At 52.9% G+C, this 19,583-nt stretch overlaps 5 protein-coding genes across 5 annotated transcripts; 3 read left to right on the top strand and 2 right to left on the bottom strand.

Moving 5' to 3' along the window:
• Window positions 1-1,700: 1,700 nt before the first annotated feature.
• MYCFIDRAFT_139739 (uncharacterized protein) lies at window positions 1,701-3,258 on the top strand (the record flags this gene model as incomplete). Its single annotated transcript, XM_007930237.1, has 4 exons — window positions 1,701-2,027; window positions 2,088-2,600; window positions 2,649-2,891; window positions 2,956-3,258. 4 exons carry the CDS (start codon window positions 1,701-1,703, stop codon window positions 3,256-3,258), a joined length of 1,386 nt encoding a protein of 461 aa, XP_007928428.1.
• A 349-nt stretch (window positions 3,259-3,607) lies between these two features.
• Window positions 3,608-5,665, bottom strand: MYCFIDRAFT_63138 (uncharacterized protein; the record flags this gene model as incomplete). Its single annotated transcript, XM_007929857.1, has 1 exon — window positions 3,608-5,665. The coding sequence occupies one exon, from the start codon at window positions 5,663-5,665 to the stop codon at window positions 3,608-3,610; it is 2,058 nt and encodes a 685-aa protein (XP_007928048.1).
• Window positions 5,666-6,094: 429 nt separating this feature from the next.
• MYCFIDRAFT_211774 (calcium-binding EF-hand) lies at window positions 6,095-7,904 on the top strand. The gene is made up of 4 exons (XM_007930236.1): window positions 6,095-6,294; window positions 6,875-6,960; window positions 7,019-7,431; window positions 7,487-7,904. The coding sequence occupies exons 1-4, from the start codon at window positions 6,284-6,286 to the stop codon at window positions 7,547-7,549; spliced, it is 573 nt and encodes a 190-aa protein (XP_007928427.1). The 5' UTR covers window positions 6,095-6,283; the 3' UTR covers window positions 7,550-7,904.
• Window positions 7,905-9,506: 1,602 nt separating this feature from the next.
• Window positions 9,507-11,192, bottom strand: MYCFIDRAFT_189399 (uncharacterized protein; the record flags this gene model as incomplete). Its single annotated transcript, XM_007930235.1, has 2 exons — window positions 9,507-11,127; window positions 11,179-11,192. The coding sequence occupies 2 exons, from the start codon at window positions 11,190-11,192 to the stop codon at window positions 9,507-9,509; spliced, it is 1,635 nt and encodes a 544-aa protein (XP_007928426.1).
• A 364-nt stretch (window positions 11,193-11,556) lies between these two features.
• On the top strand, window positions 11,557-19,317 carry MYCFIDRAFT_204211 (uncharacterized protein; the record flags this gene model as incomplete). The annotated part of the gene is made up of 1 exon (XM_007930234.1): window positions 11,557-19,317. The coding sequence occupies one exon, from the start codon at window positions 11,557-11,559 to the stop codon at window positions 19,165-19,167; it is 7,611 nt and encodes a 2,536-aa protein (XP_007928425.1). The 3' UTR covers window positions 19,168-19,317.
• Between the last annotated feature and the right edge of the window lie 266 nt (window positions 19,318-19,583).

Below are 19,583 nucleotides of genomic sequence, written 5' to 3'. Positions count from 1 at the left end.
TGGTACACATCCGCTCGATAATGAGTACTGCCGGCGTGCTTTCCGGTGTACTGTGTATGCTCTGGGGAAGTTTGAGGAATGTGAGATGGCGGAGGAGATCATGAAGCTTTGAGCGCAGGATGGCTACTGGAGCCCTTGGACTATGACACGGCGGTTTAGGGAATGCGTGTGGCTGTTCTCTCGTTCTGTGTGCTTGAACGTAGTATTGTGAAATGAAGTGCTGCTTCATCGTCAGCTTCTGCTTCAGATCTTTCTCCTTGACGCTCACCTGGTCAACCACGCCACTTCTGCGCACAGCCCTGGCAATTGCACTCACCACACGTCGCGCCCTTGACTACCGCCTTACACAAACGTCCATTGTGTGTCGCAAAAATGGCAGACATGGTGTCACCGCCTTCCCGCGCGGAACATTACGAGCAGACGCAAGCGCGGAAGGCGAGCACCAAGACATGCACAGGCATCGGCAGCAGCTGACATTCTGTGTAGCCGGCATTCAAAGCCTGCCACCAGACGCTCGAAACAATCGAGCTCCTCGAGGAGATTCTATCGCATCTTCCAATGAAGGACCTGCTCTTTGCTCAGAAGATCTCTCGCACCTGGCAGAACTGCATCAAAAGCTCAAAGCGTCTCCAACAAGGCTTGTTCTTTCGCGCCCCTGGCGCTCAGCCCACGGTGGATTTAGTGGGACAGCTGTTCGACGCAATGATGCGAAATGACTCGAAGGCCAGTAATGCATGCAAGGCCAAATTCGTGCGAAGCGCAGTGATCAATCCTCTCCTCCGCAAAGCCTCCTCACCAAAGCAGATGGCGACCTGTCTGCTTGGGTCTGATCGGCTCTCTCGTGAGAAAGCATTCGCCAGATCCGAAGCATCGTGGAGGAGCATGCTCTGGAATTACCCAGAATTGAAGAGAATTGATGCCGAGTGCTTCGCCCTGAGATCGAACGAGGCCTTGATCGCATCTCGTGGCCATTTCCGTCCTCCCGTGAAGCCCAGGGCTCGTGCAATGTGGGATGCACGTATTCGGGCATGGTTTGAGCATCAATTCATCGCAATTTTCCTTGGGACGGAAGAGCCGGAGACAACGGCAGAGCTCGAGGCTCGCTTCTCAGCCGTGATTGAAGCTGAAGCTGTCCCGAAAGAGGTCAATCCTGCTTCTCTGTAATAGAGGAATTATGCTGGGTCTCGTCGAGAAGAACGAGGACCTCTGAGAGTGATATGATGGTTGCTCTAGTGTCGCAGGAGACTTGACGAGGACTCTCCACCAGGCCTTACAGCATCCCACACTCAACACAGCAGAGCGATCTAGCGTCACCAGAAAGCGAGTCTTCCATATCTTCCTCGCCTAAATGCCTCGTCATTTCCCACATAGCGAGGGTACGCCCTGAAGTTCGTTCTAGGCCGATACATCGTCGGTATGAGGCGCTGGTGCTTGAAAACAATTCGTGCGCGCGGGATGTCAATCCCCTGCAGCCATAGCGTGCTCTTATGTCGTCTGGATTCTGAAGTGAGAATTGTGAAAGAGTTACAGGGGCGGCAATGGTGTTACGTAAGCAGTTGCTTGGCGGACAACGACGCCTTGATCGCGACTTTTCCTTCCATGTCAATGCTCTTCACCTGCATTATTGTGGTATCATCTGCTCGGTTCTCAACAACTTCTTGAGACAGACTGGATTCGAATCTCTACCTTACTATCAAGCTATGGCCTCAACGAACGGCAGCGACTATACCGATTATCGTAGTGTTCAAGAGCCAGGGATCCCATATTTCACGCCCAAGCAGTCAACGCCTGTTGGTGCTGCTCTTCTTGATAAGAATGGATCTCCAGAAAATGCAATCAGTCCCGTATTCCGGCCGCTAACCATTCGTGGGGTCACCTTCTGCAACAGGATCTTCGTCTCGCCGATGTGCATGTATAGTTGCTCAAGCGACGGCATGATGACTGACTTCCATTTGGTCAATGCCGGGCAGTTCGCTCTGCGAGGTGCTGCTCTGGTGACCCTGGAAGCGACCGCTGTGCTGCCATCGGTAGGCCGCTACGTGTTCGCGAGCAGGTCAAACAGCTTACCAGTGCCGATGTACTGATAGGGTCTCAATTCTGTGCAAGATGCCGGCCTATGGTCTGATGCACAAATAGCGCCAGTCAAACGTGTGGTAGACTTCATACACTCACAGAGCAAGCACGCCGCTATCCAGATTCAGCACGCGGGCCGAAAAGCCAGCATCTGTCCCCCATGGCTCGGCCTTCGAACAGTACCGGAGCAGTACGGTGGCTTCCCTGATAGAGTGCTTGCACCGACTGCAGAGTCGTGGAATGACAATTACCCTCTACCGAAAGAGATGACTGCAAACGAGATATGGGAAGTGATAGAAGCATTTGGACAAGCTGCGAAAAGAGCAGTGGAAGCTGGATGTCGTATCGTAGCTGTACACGGTGCTCATGGATACCTGATACACTCCTTCGCAAGTCCTGCGAGTAATAAGCGTACTGATGAATGGGGAGGCAGTTTTGAAAATCGCATCAAGTTCGCGGTCGAGATCATTCGAAAGATTCGCCGTAATGTGCCTCCGGAGACACTACTGTTCTGGAAGATCTCCGCGGTAAGTCAGCAATGCAGTAGCTGAGGCGAGAGTTAATCGAATGCTCAGGTGGACTGGCTGCCTCCTGGCGAGGGCTGGGAATTGGAAGACACGCTGCGATTTGCACCAATTCTCGCCGCTGAAGGCGTTGACATGCTAGACGTCTCGAGCGGAGGCACAGATCGCAGGCAGAAAGTAGAAATGGGTCCTCAGTATCAGGTCAAGTTTGCAAAAGCAGTAAAAGATCTCGGTATTCCCGGTCTCTACGTAGGTGCAGTGGGCTGGATCAGAGATGGCGCTACAGTAGCAGATGTGAGGCTCCCTGCATGCAATTTCGTGCGATAACTAGGAGCACAGTGCTGATACTCTGTCATAGATCATCGAGAATGGCAAGGCAGACTTCTGCTCAGTGGCACGCGAGTTCTTGCGAGATCCGAACTTTGTCCATCGCGTAGCAATGGAAGTCGGCACCAAGATCGCTTGGCCAGATCAATATCATCGTGCCTCTTGTGAGTATTTCCCCTGCATCTGGTTCATCAGTCGATTCTCATTGGCTTCTAGATGGAGGCAGCTACGTCGAATCGACGACCAGCATTTCCACAGGTGCCAAGGCTCATGTCCATATCACGAGAGACAATACCTTGGACCAGGCAAAGCCACCATCTGCGATAGATATTAGTGAGCCTGCAGACACATCCACAGATTGACGAATTGTATGTTTAGCTTGATTGCAGAGTCGTCTTGCGCTTGAGTCACTGAGTAGGAAGTGCCTGTGTGCGAGCATAGCCCCATGCAGGCCCAAAATCGTCTTGTCCGGGTTGCGTGTTGATATTGCAGAGATGAAGTCTGTTCGCCCGGCAGTGACTTCAGCTGTTCTCCGAGCTGACCGATCGGGGTGATTGAAGTGTTTCGATGGATGTGAAGCAAGAACGTAAGGTATCCGTTCAGCTTCGGAAGACCCGAAATGGTTGAAAACTTCATCATGGGGTAGTGTTGTGAAAGCTTTCATAATCGAAGATAACGAGTGATCAACTTAGCAGCACCCGAATTTCGTCCTGCGTTCTGGGAAACACTTCTCTCAGCCACACTTCCTCCTCAAAATCACCATTGACCTGCTTGGCATGAAGCTCGTCGGACTGGATAATCATGGCCTCGATTTCTTCAAAATCCTCGCAAAATTGCTCAGCGGCCTGCTCAATGACGCGCCTGGCCAACGATCTGTTCTCAAGCTGCCCGAGGTATCCTCGAGCATCTTCCGTCGCAGTCGGCAAGAATGCATCGAGCTGCTGTGCAATGGAGATGAGCTGACTTGGATCTTTATATGATGACGAGAGGTCATCCAACGAATTGATGTTATCCACAAGATGCTTGAGCCCGGATTCGCGCAGGAACCAGATGTGCATCGCGTCTGCCAACTGCTGCTCATGAGCCTCGATGCCCGGTTGTAGCTCTTCTGATCGATCCGCAAAGCTGTATGAGCTTAAAACATCTTTCGTAGCAAAGAGGCAGTTGAGGGCGAAGATGTGGCTGCTTGGTGCACGCAGACGTTTTGTGATGTTCTCGCAGCCCGCGAGGAATGGGTCTAATGATTCTTGCAACACAGGCTGGAAATCTTCGACGCGCTGAGCTCTGTTGGCGTGTACGTTGGACGTGTCGTAACTCTTCATAAGCACCTTCAATGTCTCCAGAGCACCGATCAGGAAGTCGGGGGGCGCAAGATCGTCGGTCGTAGAAATGGCGAAGTCTGTCTGCAAATTTGCGACATGGTCGCGCATGATCGAGCGGAAGGCCCTCATAGCTGTGTCTGCGATGGGGCGCAGTGCACTGAGTAGCGTAGAGTCTGGGGTCAAGAGCTTCGCGAAAATGCTCGAGTAAAAAGTGACAAGATTGGATATTTTGTAGGCCAGAGTGGCATCCTCATGGCTCTGGATGACCTGTTCTGTACGTTGCCTGAGCTGCCGGAAGACTCCAGCCAGATCACGTTCAACGAGCTCGTTGAGTGCCTTGCGCCCATCAAATGGCTGGGTAGTATCTTCTTCGGCAACAGCTTTTGACCAAGGCTCACTCTCGATTCCCGCTTGGATGCTTTTGGCTATCTCGTCTCCTTCTGAGATGAAGAAGACTTCCAGTACCTCTCGCTCTGACACAGTAGCGGCGTGTGCCCATGCCAGCATGTCACTGATGTATCGTAGAGGATCATGGGCCGATAATTCGATGGCCTTGCCCATGACGGGATGCTCGTGGTCGACAGGCGCGCCAGTCAGGGCGGCATAGAAGTTGTTCGACAATATATCCTCTCGAGCCTCGGCGAAGAAATCCAAGCAGTTTTGGAACAGAGTTGGTCTCTCCGCCAGCACCCTTAAAGCTCGCCGGATCGCAGCACTGATTTGAGGATTCTCCAAGTCTAAGGATTTGAACTCTTTCTGAAGCCAGCGGTAGAGCTTTTGATATGCGGCATTCAGTTGCCGTGAGCTCTGTTCGAGGATGTCAAGTCCCAGGCGCTGGTTCTCGGTGCCGAGCAGAAGCTGGCAGTCTTGGTGAATCTTCTTGACCCTCGTCAGAATGCGGAAGAAGTCATCGTTCACAGGTTCGGCGGTTGAGGTCAACGATGACAGATCGGGATCCGACAGCACGAAATGAGCCTTGCATGCATGCAGAAGCTGCTGCTTGGTTTCGACGTGTCTCCGGTCCGCCAGAACTGTCTTGGCTTCGTCCACCACGGGCCCAATGTCGCGAGTTGAAGCGGCAATATGTTTCCGCATTTCAGCAGCGCTGTTGTTGAGATTGGCAATGGCAAGTCCAATACGCCTGAGCTGCTCGGAAAGCGTGCCGAAGTCGTGCACAATATCTCCATTGCACTGGATCAGCTCTTCCTGCACGTCCAAGCGAAGGTTCCTCCTGGTGTCTGCTGTATTCTGAAGTCCTCTCTCGTGCAGGATGGAAAGGGCATCGCGGATGTCCAGGTCGGCGTAGGATGCCGACAGCACGCTTGTGATGCGATTCTGAAGAGCGTTCGACCGCGGTGCTGCGCTCGGGGCATTCTCTGTGGCCGGGGATGACAGGTGCTCCGAGTGAGAGGTCGACATGCTTGCCGAGATCCTTCAATGTGCTTCCTGTTCCTGAAGACTGAAGACCAGCTGTCACGTGTCGCGGTCGTTCTCTGCTGTCGGAGCTCAGGGCCGCCTCCGCCTCCGCCTCCGCCTCCGCCTCGGAAAAGTTCCCGGACTGGCACGGACTTGACTTTCACCGAGCTCCGCTCACTCCTGCAGCATCGTCACACTCCAACACCTTCTGCTATCGATATCGCTTAATTTACAGCAAAGCTCCGAAACGCCATCCATGCTGTCACGCGACGGAAGGGCTGGCCCGCTCGATTTTTGCACTGCCACCTTCTCAAAGATCGGGTCGAGACAGTCCGATCAAAGCGTGAGCGTGCCGTGCCCCTCTACCAACTCCCTCACTCGTATCGAAATGCTCCTCGAGACACCTCAACCCTCAACGCCTCCAGGGACCTTGCGCACAACCACCACCAACACCAGAATCTATCCATTAACTCCTCTACTCCTATGCATAGCTCTGCGACAGTCTCAGGCTCGCCATCGACTCCGTGAAACCTGCCACCACCCACATCCCACACCTCTGTCGCAACTACCCAACACAGGACCCGTATACACTTCGCCACTCCTCCATAGCGCTGCTTGACAATGGGCAAGAGGTGAGTGACCATTCCCCGTATGTCGTGTGCCATCGCTTGGTAGGAATGACGTCTGGGCACACCACTGCAACCTGGGAATCTCCACCCGCTTCACAATCCTGCTTCTGGTCCTGCCCAGCAAACAGGAATTTCGCGAGCCAGACACACACGTCACGGCACTGCAGGAGAGCAATCACTGCACGCCCGCAGTCTGCGCAGAAGCGGATCTGCTCCTGTGCCTGTGCCTGTGCCTGCCACTACCACTGATCCACCGCGACACGGCCAAAGCAAAAATGGCCGACACCCCCCAGGTCGAGAAGCCAGTGTTCGATATCATCCCAGACTCCACGCAAGCAACAGCCGACCATGCAACGCAGCGAGAGGAAAGGCGGACAAGCATCGCTGACCTCAACCACTATGCTCGCCCACGACCATACCACATCCCCCGCAACATCTCCCACAGCTATCCTGCCTTCAAGGCGAAACAAGAGTGTGCCTTGAAAATTGGCATGCAGGACTTTCAGAAAGAGATGAAGAAGAGCACCGGCATATCGCATCTAGACATGATCAAAGACAAGCTAACCATTCATCGGAACGGCAGTCAAAGTAAGCTCAGCCAGCAGGAGCTGGCAGACCTGCAAAAAGCCACACATTTCGACAAGAAAGAGCTGCAGCAGTGGTATAAGGGTATGCATCGCTTCCTGTTCAGCTTATGTGTGCTGTTGCAGACGCTTACATCGCTCAGGCTTCCTGAAGGATTGCCCATCCGGCATGCTCACCAAGTCCGAGTTCCAAAAGATATACAAGCAGTTCTTTCCCTTCGGCGATCCTTCGTCATTCGCAGATTATGTATTCAACGTCTTCGACGCCGACAAGTCAGGCAGTATAGACTTCAAAGAGTTCATCTGCGCGCTCTCCGTTACTAGTAGAGGGAAGATGGAGGACAAACTGGACTGGGCCTTCCAGCTATACGACATTGACGGAGATGGCAAGATCAGCTACGATGAAATGTTGTCCATTGTAGAAGCAATCTACAAAATGGTGGGCAGCATGGTGAAGTTGCCGGAGGATGAGGACACCCCCGAGAAACGAGTGAAGAAGATATTCAGGATGATGGACAAGGATGAGAACGGAAGTTTGGACATGGCAGAGTTCAAGGTAGGCCCATCCTGACAGCCAAACGCGCGTGCTCATGACGCTGACCTTGTCGCAGGAGGGTAGCAAGCGGGACGAAACCATTGTGTCAGCACTGTCACTGTATGATGGTCTGGTGTGATGAGCGCCTGAGTAGTGTGATATGCACATGAACTGCACGATTCCCAAGAAGCTACGAACCTGCACGAATACCGAGAAGTAGAGACCTGAGATTTGCATGGCGCCTGGAGAAGCAGGACCTGTGGTACAGGATACCATGAAATAGCCCCAAGAGCTTATCAGGATAACAGCATCTATGCATTGATGTCTTTGTGGAGTAGAGGCGAAGTATGAAACTCGCGCCTCGCCTCGCGTCATTGTATGCAGACGTGGAATGGCAAGGCAAGCCGGAAGCTCGAATCATGTACTTTACCTCGCGCGAAGTGATCTTGGACTCCACTGATGTGGCCCATAGCTTCCAACCCAAGTTTACATTCATGCGATGGTCGTCCACGTTCTTGCACTATTCGCTGGCCTGAAGAGCTTTCAAGTATTCTGTCGAAAATTGACAAAAGATTCTTCACTGCTGCATACATTTTACTGGAGTGGAGGGAAATGTATCCCCAAGCCACCGCGAACGCCAGAAATGAAGTAACGCCTCTGCCTAGCTATCCTTGCGATGCGTAAGCCTGGTACTCGTCCTCGGCCAACCTCTGCTTCAATAGTGGAAAACCAGGTCCGCATCTCATCGGTGACCACTCAGAACGCCCAATGTTAACAACACACAAGTCGAATTCCACCTCGATGCCGAACTCATGCCATCGTTTCGCTGCCGTCTTCTTCTAGCCTACAGCAGCTCTCCGTTCCTGCTCCACTGCTGCTTCTCGGTGTCCCAAACATATTCACGTTTGGACGGGATCAACTTGTTAGGATTCTTCTCCGGCAGAGTCTCGACCTTCTCGGTTGGTAGCCGCTTCGGCGGAAACACCAGCTCACCGGTGTACTCAAACGGGAAAGTTCTGAAGCCGAGGATGGCCTTCTGGGAGTATTCTTGTGTCCTGATGACGCTCGCCAGCTCTCTCCCTTGAACGATGACTCTTCCCCCCGCAGATGCTACCGTCGGCGGTTGAGTGAGGAACATATTCTGCCAGGATGCCCGAAGTCCCGTCCAGCTTGAGGAGACGTTGTCACCGCCACGCCATCGTCCGTTCAAGAAATCGAACAACGGCTTGAGCATTGGGTTGATGGTAATCGACGGAGGAAGAGTGATGCTTGGGCTGGTGTGGCCGTCCGAGACCTCCCGAGAGACTCGTGTGTGGTGAGGAACTGCAGTTCAGTTAGAGAGATTCGTGTCTTGACGCCATTGGCATTTGCGACTTACAACCAAACCTGACGAACTCTGGGCCCGATTTGCGAATCTTCTTCAGTGTTCTGCCATTGGCTTCCAGCTCAAGGCCTTTTGCATCCTCTGGTGCGAGGAAGAGAGAGCGCTGGACGGCAGGACTCTTTTCCACGGCTTTGCGCCAGGTCTTGCTGACGCGCTGGTAGATGATGACGTCCAGAGGTGGCAACTCGAGAAGGATGGCTTCGAGGAGCTCGGCGGTGTTGAAGACCGCCTGCGCCGTAGCGATCATGGTCATGTTGATGCGCTTCCTTACGAGTCCGCCGATGTGGAAGTGTGGGAGACAAGTTCGAGTCAAGCTGAAGCTAAATCTTTGAGGTCCGCGTGTTTGCATGTGATGATGTCCGTGCTCAAGTGGGTCCAAGATACGCGAGGAACTCGTCTGGTGGAGGTAGGAGGAGACCCGGCCTCACCCAGATCTGGGCCCTAGAAGTCGATTGAAGAGCTCCAGGAGTCTTGAGTCGAAAAAGGCCTAAGATATGAGCCAGGCTATGTAGGAAACGACTAGGCTGGGCACTGAGCTTGAGGATATGGAATATGGAATATGGACCTGAACTGAGATGAATTCAAGACCATATCCCGGTTTTTGGTATCTCGCCTTCCTGTACCGCGTCATGTCCTAAGCGCCTACCTGCCGCAGCAAGGTATAGTCGTATCAGCAGCCCCTTCTAGGCTCAATCACCCATCGAACACCCCGCTACTCGTACTTGAACTGCGCAAACGCCTCCTCAAACTTTTGCTTATCCGCCATCTCGTCCTCCTTCGTCTGAACCACATCCTTCCAATGACTCCGACTTTCTAGTCCCAACAACTTCCCGAGTACCCGTCTCGCAAACTGCAGATCGAAATTAAACTCCTCACTCAAAGGGAGCAACATCTCCGTCTCGTATCCTTCCGACCAAATCATAGCTCGAAAGTAATGACCCTCTCGCGCTTCTTCGATCTGAGAAGGCTCTGTGAGAAATTTCGGATACTTCCGATTCTCGGCCTCGGCCTCGAAAGCGGCCTCGACGAGTCTCTTCTTCACCATGTCGAGTGGTACAGGAAGAAATTGCCAGTGAAGATGCACGCCGCCGCCTCGAGAGATTTCCCATGTGACCGCGCCGAGTTGTGCTTCGCCTGATTCTCCTCGCGTAGATTTTGCAGAGATCATGTTGTGAAGAGCGGTACGGTAGCGTTTCATTTCGGTGTGGGTTGCTTCGCGGTTTTCTGGGTCGAAGGAGTTGATTGTCGGGGCGTGTTGGAGAGGGATGATGAGCATGTGGCAGGGCATCTCTAAACCTGGGAAGGTGTCGGGTGTTGTGAGAGGGCCTTTGGCAACTGTCAGGTAGACTTCTGTACCAATGTCGGCTACCATGTGTGCTTCATTCTCGTTGTTGGAGATACAGAAGTAGCATGCCATGGGGTCTTTCCGCGCCGGGGCATTTCGGCGGTGACGCTTCATGCGGCGGTCGTGGCCGTTGTATTGTTGCTGGGAGCCGTCTCCATTCGAGTAGCGGAAGCCATTGAAGCTTTCTTCTTGGGAGTCGAGCTTGCGCTTCTTTTGCGTGAGGGCGAAGGGGGAAGCGGTAGCGTCGGTGGGCAGCTGGGGTGGAGGTGGTGCAGAGGCTTCGAGTTGGAAGGCATAGAGAGCTTTCTGCTTGGCTTCATTGCCGAAAGCTGCGAAGCTGAGGAATCGCGTGATTGGTTGTGGGGGTGGGACGTTATGAAAGAACGGCTCTCGCTCGAAGAATGCTATTGACGTCGAGAAGTGATATCGTGGCTTCAGAGCTGTGACGAGGTCGCCGAGGCTTTGCACGCCCGATGGAGGCTGAGCTGCATATTTCGAGTGTGATCCGTCGACTACTCCAGCAGGCCACTCGCTCGTGACGAGAATGTCTGCGTGCTTGAAGTGCTTGGCGCTTTCGATGTCTCTATCTGTATAGACGGGCGCATACTCGTCCATGATTTCGTCCTCGGCCCGGGGGGAGTGCTTTCCGCCGATTGCGACAATCTTCAGGCCATCTGCAGTCTTGATCGAGACTTTGCGTCCGAGAATGCTGAGGTTCGGACACACTTCGCCTCCATCGTGCGTGACCTTCTGGATCACCGCAGGTGGCAAAGGGCGATTGCCCAGCGCAAAGTATGTCGGCACAGGAAATTCGATCTCGCCCTTGACAAGCCTGGCGACTTGGTCTTTCTCGGTAACGGTGGCTTTGTCCGGATCGGCAAATAGATTGCCAGCGATGATGCATATCGAGAAGTGGTGCTTCTCATTCAGGGCGGCCAGCTTGTCGACGAGCGACCACAGAGCACCATTCACGCACCCGATGACCACGCTGTATGGGGTTAGCTGGTGTTGCAACTGCTTGGGCTGTGGTGAGATTTGCATCTTGGAGGCCATGATGGCGATGATGATGGTGTGTGGAAGAAGGGAAGGCACGTTGTGCAGGGCTTAGACTCAGTTTGGGTATTGATGCTCATGAAGTGAGCTGTGCCTCATGGCGGACATGTGTTGACAGTGTAATCACCAGGTGAACAGGATTTCCTCACGTGCAGTACTTCCCTTCGTTCATTGATCATCACATGAAAGTCGCGTCGAAGAAAAGTAAGAGTAGAGTCTCGCCCGGCATCCCAGCTGGTCGGTAGCGCTCAGGGCTGCGCTGCCGAACTCCGAGATCTTCAAACCTTGGCCAAAATTCTACGCTGAGCATCAATTCTGCGTCTGCCATACCACCCATGCCCATGCGACACTGGACGATGTAGCCATGTCGTCCATGTCGAGAGGGAAAGCCGGCAAGGCTGCGAAGGCGTACAGAGTCGTCAAGCCGAAAAAGAGCAGCAAGCATACGACGCAGCACCATCGAAACCACCGATTCCAGTCCTTCAACGACCTCATCGAGAACACCAACATCCATCCCATCCGCCGAAAACGCTTTGTTGAGGGAGAAGAGACGGAGGTGGCGAGCTCGCACTCGTTCTTCGGAGAGTCGCTGCAAGAATGGAGAGACACCAATTTGTCCGCGACGTTCACGGCGTTCGCGAAAGAAGTTGCGCCGCTTTGCGACAATCTCGCGGGCGTGCTGCACAACGAGGATCGCATCATGGACTCGCTCGTCAGCTACATTGAACGCGGCGATGCTTTGGCCATGGATGCGCTGTTGAGTCTGCTCTCGCATTTGGCGCATGATCTAGATGCACGATTCGAGAAGCACTTCCAACGTGCTGTGGCCACGATTACAGCCCTCGCAGCGAAGCACGACGACCACGCTGTCATCGAGCAGAGCTTCACGTGCCTCGCGTGGCTGCTGAAATACCTGTCGCGACTGCTGACACCCGATCTGCGACCGCTGTATGACCTGGTGGCACCATATCTGGGTAAGGAACGTCAAAACCCTTTCATTGTACGCTTCACTGCAGAGTCCTTGAGCTTTTTGCTGCGGAAAACCGCCGCGACATACGAGAGAGATTCAACGCCTCTGGACAGCATCATGCAACATATGCTGCAAGATTGCGAAACCTGCAAAGATGAGCCTTCTGCAGACCTGCAGCAACAAGGTATCATGGCGCTTCTGACTGAGGCTGTTCGCGGTGTGCAGAACGGCATTCATACTAGTGGCAAAGCGGTATTGCAGTGTCTCCTCAAGTGTGCAGGCGGCATTGCTAAGAAAAATGAAGAAGTCGTGGAGCGCCTCACCACTGGCATAGTGACTAGTCTGATACACTATTGCAATAAAGAAGGCTTCGAGCCGGTACTGGACGTCTTGCTCGACTTCGCCCACGCCGCACTTAGCCCTCCCTTGTCCTCCAGCATTCACTTCGCCAGCTCGCTCCTGTTCACCGCCATGTCCGTGCGAAAGGGAAGTCGGATCATGGCCTGGAACAAAGTCGCAACTGCTACTCGGGATCTGATCGGTGCTTGCGATAGTCTTACGAGCATCTCAGAACACATCGCTGAAGCTGTTCTTGCTTCGTTAGCTATCTACCTCACTACTTCGACCACTCTAGACTCGGTTGCCGAGACCACGCGCATGCTGGAGCTTTTGAGGAGTAAGAAATGGGAGTCACACTTTCCACATTTTTGCGACATCTACTTCAGACTAAGCATCAATGGAACGTTCGACCACCTTGTCTTGGCCCAGCTGAAGCAATTCGTCTCTCAGCAGAAAGGCAAGCTGCACCCAGAACTACTTGCTCTGATTCCTCGAGCCGGAAGCCAGCACCCGAAGGACCTTTTCACGATTCCCAATGATGTTTTTGATCGATTCATCGCCCTCCTGACCAGGGTTGGAGGCCAAAGCGAAGATGTGGACTCAAACGAGCTTGCAGAAGCAAATGCTCATCTATCTATTACTCCATATCTGCTACTGGATGACTCTCAGAGGCAGGATCTACAAGCAGCACTACGGGCTTTAGTAGAGAAAGGTCTCACAGACAGAAGAGGTCGCTCGAGAGAAGTTCGAGACTTCAGCCTTGGGCCTGCATTCCATCACTTACTCCAGTTGGGACTACAGACCACGAAAGCCGATAATCTTTGGGTATTGCTATGCGAGGCCTGTCGCCATGTCTCTGGCCTTCCCGTGTTCTGGTCAAACTTACTGCAATTCCTTAAGCTCTGGAAGCCGACCAATGCTGGGGCTCAAGTGGAACAGCTTGAAGAAGTGCTAATCTCCTGCTTAGCAATGCCATCTGACTCTATTCGAAGTGATGTGCTTGATCTGATCCAACAGCTGTATCGACTGAAGGGGCTTGAGGAGCCAGAGATCCTAGCGACTGCTATCACGATAGAATCAACGCCAATCAAACTCGAAACAGCTCGATCAATTTCGATGAACATTCGAAGATTGGCCAAGCAGTATAGCACGCTGAACGAGAACGACCCGATGGTTCGAGCTATCCCAACGTACTGTTTTGGCTTGTTGCACGTCAGATTATCGCAAGCTTGGGAGGATGCTAGTAACACACTTGCATCGATTTGCGAGACCAAAGCTGGCGAAGAAGTGGTGATTAGTCTCATTCAGACTTGGATAGATCAATCCGCGGCTGCAGCGGATCAGGAGGTGTCCGAACCCAGCCTCCTTGACAGCAGTTCTGAGGGCTTCAAGGTCTTCTCTGATTTTGAATGTCCCAATCTGGCGAAAATGTTGGCCATACGGCAACAGGTTTTTCGCGAGCCTCAGAGCGGTGCCTTGTCTTCCAAAGGACAGCTGCAAGCCGATATCAGACATCTCGACTCCATCACAACGACTTCTCGTGGCCAGGCGCTAAAAGTGCTCAGCAAGATCCCAAAAGTTGCTGAAAGACGTTCACGGATCCTCGTTCCTATCCTCCTTCGATGGGCTGGGCCACAGGGTGAGGAAGATTGTGATCAAGAGACTCATGCGCGCTGGGCGAGAAAGGATCAAAAGGCACTGCTTGCTATTTTCGCGCAATTTGTCAATCCCAAAGTTCTCTTCAGAGCGGATGAAGTCTTCCAAGCTCTACTTGCTCTTTGCGCGAACGGCGACGTCGAGATTCAGAAATCTGCCCTCACAGCATTGCTTGCCTGGAAAAATCCTTCGGTGGCTCGTTACAAGGAGCATCTCAACAACTTGCTGGATGAGGAGAGATTCCGTGAAGAACTTTCCGTCTTCCTGCAAGAGCATGCTGATGACGATGAAGAGTCTGAAGGGATTCGGCCGGAAGACCATAGCAGCCTCATGCCTGTCTTGCTACGCCTTCTCTACGGAAGAGCTATCGCTGGCGGCAAAGAGGGCCAGTCTGGTCGTCGCAAAGCTCTGTTCGTCGCGCTCTCTAGATTTGGTGAGGCAACGATGCAAGAATTTCTCAACATTGCATTCAGGTCGCTATCAGGTCCGGGTGACAAAATTGAGATTCCACCAAGAGCGCCGCTGCGTCAGCAGCTTGGTCTTGTCAACATGATCAACGACATGCTTCAAGTCCTAGGAAGTGAGCTAAAACCTTTCGTTTCGAAGATCCTGGATGGTGTCTTGGCGTGCACTGTTGGCGCGGAGCAAGAACTCTCCAAAGAAGATACCACAGACCAATCACTTCTACGAGCACTTAGACAATCTGGTGTTCAATGCCTGGTCAAAGTCTTCGCCAATGTTGGCGACTTCCAGAACTCGTGGTCATACGCCGAGACGATCGCTCATGACATTGTCCGGCCACGTCTAGAGTCTTTCGCGGGTGAGAATGCACAGTCGATCTCAGGTGTCCTGCGTCTACTCGCAGCCTGGACTGCTTCTTCGGACACTGTATCTGTCTTTCGAATCGAAGACGTTGTGATGCTGGAGTCAGTGGCTCAGCTCTTGCAAACCGAGCATACAAAAGATGAAGTCCGATTATTCATTCTGCAGGAGCTTCTGGACAATTTGACCACGCCAGAAATATCAGCTCAGATACTGCAGCCTCACATCTCCGACTTTGTGAAGGCCATTGGTATCGTGCTTGAACAGCAGCCCAGCAAGGCGGTCCTCGACGCATGTGTCAGATCATTCTCGCACCTAGCGGGCAGGATCACATCCCAAGAGGAGGCAGTGAATGTGATTGGAGTCTGCGCCGTTCTTCTGAAGAGACCTAGTCACGCCGTCTCGTCGGCAACCAAGATATACCTGCTGCGGACAATCTTGCCTCTCATTGGCAACTTCAAGACAGATGCCAAGGACGACCTCTACTCAGCTTTATGTGCTTTGTACTCGCGCTTGCCGGATAATGATAGCAGGTCGTTGCTGTCCCAAGTGCTCGCGGCTCTGGTTCGAGACGATCAGCGACTCCTCGGCGCAGCTAAGATTTGCGCGGACATGAATGCCATGGGTTCCAGGTTGGATGAGCCTGATCATGGCCGTAGAGATGCCGCGTATGCGAGCGTCTTCAAGGAGGCCAACAACTTCTCATTAGAGCAGTGGCTGCCTTTGGTGCACAACTTTCTGTATTACATCAGAGATAATGACGATAGTGTTGCCAGGAAAAACGCCTCCCAGGCCCTCCGATTCTTTGTCAGCGCTGTTGCTGTGCACTTCGAAGAGCAGCATTGGCAGGGGTTGCTGGATGACGCTGTCTTCCAAGGCATTGAGCGTGGAATTCGAGACAGCAGATCGACTGAACTGGTCCGCGCTGAGTACTTAGCTGTCCTGGGACACATTGTGGAAAAGTTGCCTGACTGGCAGAAAGTGTCAGACATGCAGATACTTCTGGTCGGAGGTGACGAGGAAGCGTCATTCTTTGCGAATGCGCTCTACATCCAGCAGCACCGGCGACTTCGAGCACTCAGGCGACTGGGCGATGAAGCTACAAAGTTGGCATCTCACAACATCTCGAAGATCTTCTTGCCCCTGCTCGAGCATTTCATCTTCGATCAGGCAGAAGGCGATGCTGGACGGGTGTTAGCCGACCAAGCAGTGCAAACAATTGGCTCTCTTGCAAAGGGCTTGAACAAATCCGCCTTCCGTGCAGTGTTTCAGCGATACATGGGACATCTAAAGGCCAAGAAACAGGACGAAGATGAAGACGTTGAGAAGAAAGCTTTGCGTTTGTGCAATGCCATGGTTGATGGTTTGCAACGCGATTCTGATCAAGTGTCGGCACCTATCGTGCGAGAGCTTCTTCCTCCCCTCACGCAGTATCTTCAGCACAAGGATGAATCGACTGTCGATCGTCGCATTGCAGTGGCTGTCACAATCGTAAAGCTTATGCATGCAGCTCTGCCAGAGGACGATTTTGCGTTGCGATTGCCGGGAGTGCTGCTGGAGGTCTGCCACGTCTTACGCTCCAGAAGCCAAGAGGCGCGCGATCAAACGAGAAAAGCCTTGACGTCCATATCCGCTTTGATCGGACCACACTACTTCGGCTTTATTGTTAAGGAGCTTCGCAGCGCACTGAAGAGAGGTTACCAGTTACATGTCCTGTCCTACACTGTGCACTCACTGCTGGTGCAGACCACGCTGTCTTCAGGCGATCTGGACGAGGTCCTGTCTGACATAATGCTTGTCATCATGGATGACATCTTCGGCATCACGGGCCAAGAAAAGGATGCCGAGGAGTACAAGAGCGGCATGAAGGAGGTGAAGAGTAGCAAGAGCTTCGACACCATGGAGCTCTTGGCCAAGATCACTCCCATTCGCAAGCTCGGAGAGCTGATTCGACCTATTCGCTCTCTCCTGTCGGAGCGTGTTGACCTGAAAGTGGTTAAGAAGATGGACGAGCTGCTTACGAGGCTGCGCAAAGGCCTGGACCAGAATCCCGAGTCGGAGAGCCGGGATTTGCTCATTTTCTGCTACGAAATTGTGAAGCAAGTGTATGCCGATGATCAAGCCATCACAAATGCACGACCCGAACTCGATGAGCGAAGGAAGCGATATATTGTGCAACCGGAACCTGAGCAGAAGAAGAAGACGGCAAAGGGCTCCACTACATCTTACCGGTTCAAGCTCACGGCCTTTGCACTCAATCTTCTGCGCAAGGTACTGCGTCGGCACGAAGATTTGCAGACACCTCAAAACATGGCTGGCTTCCTTGGTATGGCCGGAGATGGCCTCATTCAAGGTCAAGAGGAGGTCAAGCTTTCTGCCGTACGCTTTTTGTCAACCATTATGCGAGTGCCACTTCCGCAACTTGAGGAAAATGCGCCAGTCTATGTCAAGGAAGCTGTGCTCATGATTAAGAGCGCTCCTGACATGACGACTGAATCCGCCAAGGCCGCTCTGGAGTTGATCACATCCGTCCTTCGTGAGCAGCGCTCAGTCTCGATCAAAGAGAAGGATATGGCACTTGTTCTCAAGCGTGTCAAGGCTGGCATTGACGAGCCCGATCGCCAGACTGTGATTTATAAGTTTTTAAAGGCTGTCATTGGTCGGAAAATCGTGATCACAGAAGTCTACGAGGTGATGGACGAGGTCAGCAAAGCGATGGTCATCAACCCTGATCGTGCCATTCGAGAAAGTGCACGCAGTGCTTACAGTGCCTTCATTATGGACTACCCGCAAGGAAAAGACCGATGGAAGAAGCAGACGTCATTCCTGGTCGGAAATCTTCAGTACGAGCACGCTGAAGGTCGAAAGAGTGTCATGGAATTCATCCACCAGATCTTGAGCAAGATTGGAGACGATGTCTTCGAGAAGGAAGTCGGTAATAGGTTATTCGTGTCCTTGCTTCCAGTCCTTGTGAGCGACTCGAGCAGTGAGTGTCGAGAAATGGCACGACTTCTAGTCGCCAAGCTGTTCGAGAGGGCCTCAACAGAGCAGCTGAAGAAGTTCCTTGGCATGATGGAGACATGGACACAAAGCGAGAAGAAGCCTGCTGTGAGAGCCGGCGCACTTCAGTGCTGGTCAGTGCTTCTGAAGGCGAAGCAGCTACCTGAGAAGCAACTTGTTGGCATCCGCGATAAGCTCGAAGACATCATATCTGACTGCTCAGCTGAGGATGCCGTGGTTGACCCACAGCTTGCTTTGGATGCGCTGAAGACGCTCGGTACTCTTGTTGAGACAGCGCCTTTTGTTGCTTTCTCCAGCAGCTCGTCTGGAGTATGGGATGGCTTGCAAACACTGGAGATCACGGGAGACGCAGAGATTGATGAATTGGTCGCATCACTGCTAGGCAGCTTCTTCACCGACTTCGCAAGCACAAGTTCGAAGACCACAGATGGGCTAGCTGGTCTGCCTCTACGTGGCTCAGGCGGTATGGAACTTGGCGCAGGACAAATGCGCAGGCTGGCAACCATTGCTCTTCGTACACTCAGAAATATCCAGCTTGGCACAAGCGAGACTCTCATCGCACAGATTGCAAGGAATCTCGTCTTTCTTGGCCGCTGCTTTGCCTCTAATGAAATGCCTTGGAACCAGACCAGCGACGCCACCCCAGCGGGATCTGAGGAGGAGAACGAAGATGACGACGAAGAAGAGACGGACGATGCGACGAGCCGCTCTGCTCTCTCCCGTCTCCTTCAACGTCTCTCATCCATGCTCATGGCCGACAAATTTTCCGTCGTCTCCCGTACGGCAGCGCTCCAGACTCTTACCTCTCTCATCAATGCCATCCCAACAATCCCGGCCTTGCCAGCAATCCTCCGGCCCCTTTACGCTTTGACGGACCCTTCAGTCCCCAAGCCACCTGGCGAACTGCATGCGAATCTCACAGCCAAAGCACACGAGACGCTAGACCTGATTCAGAAGAAGGTGGGATCTGACAGGTATTTGAAGGTTCTTGGACAAGTCAGAACTGAGGCAAAGGCTAGACGCGAAGAGAGAAGACAGAAGAGACGCATTGAGGCTGTGTCGAAGCCTGAAATTTGGGCTGAGCAGAAGAGGAGGAAGCATGAAGTGAAGAAGATCAAGATTAAAGAGAAGGGTGCCGAGGCACGAGGACGGAGGAGAGGATGGTAGAAAAGTTTGTCCAGGTTGTTCGAGTTGGGAGAAGCATAGCGATGGCGTTCGGCTGACTGTGACTGAACCACGAATGGTGAGGTCTGGCATGATGCATGGCGTTTGATACCCTAGAGCAAAAGTTTGATGTATAATTACTGTTCATCGAAGCCCGCGGACCCGTCTTAGTTGCTCTCTCGGAAGGTATTTTTGACTGGTAGCAAAGAGTGTAGGTTGACGGAGAAAAATTATCACATCAGAGGTAGGTTTGGAGATGCTGTCAGGCTTGAGGACGGCCGTGGCGAACAACCACATTCGCTGCCTCGCAGGGGCGGCGGCATCGCTCACATTGGACAAGTCCACCATTTAGACAACAGTATGCCCAGATGCTGATGGCATTCTGGAGGTGCTTGGGGGAAAGGGAGTCCTTCGCGTTC

This window comes from Pseudocercospora fijiensis (assembly GCF_000340215.1).
Source record: "Pseudocercospora fijiensis CIRAD86 unplaced genomic scaffold MYCFIscaffold_6, whole genome shotgun sequence".
Taxonomy (NCBI): domain Eukaryota; kingdom Fungi; phylum Ascomycota; class Dothideomycetes; order Mycosphaerellales; family Mycosphaerellaceae; genus Pseudocercospora; species Pseudocercospora fijiensis.
The sequence above is the reverse complement of the archived record's forward strand: the minus strand, read 5'-3'. Positions and strand labels throughout refer to the sequence as shown.

Coding starts and splice junctions, on each gene's coding strand:
- MYCFIDRAFT_211774 (XM_007930236.1), top strand. Junction 6,961..7,018: donor GCTGCAGCAGTGGTATAAGG/GTATGCATCGCT, acceptor TACATCGCTCAG/GCTTCCTGAAGGATTGCCCA. Junction 7,432..7,486: donor TGGACATGGCAGAGTTCAAG/GTAGGCCCATCC, acceptor ACCTTGTCGCAG/GAGGGTAGCAAGCGGGACGA.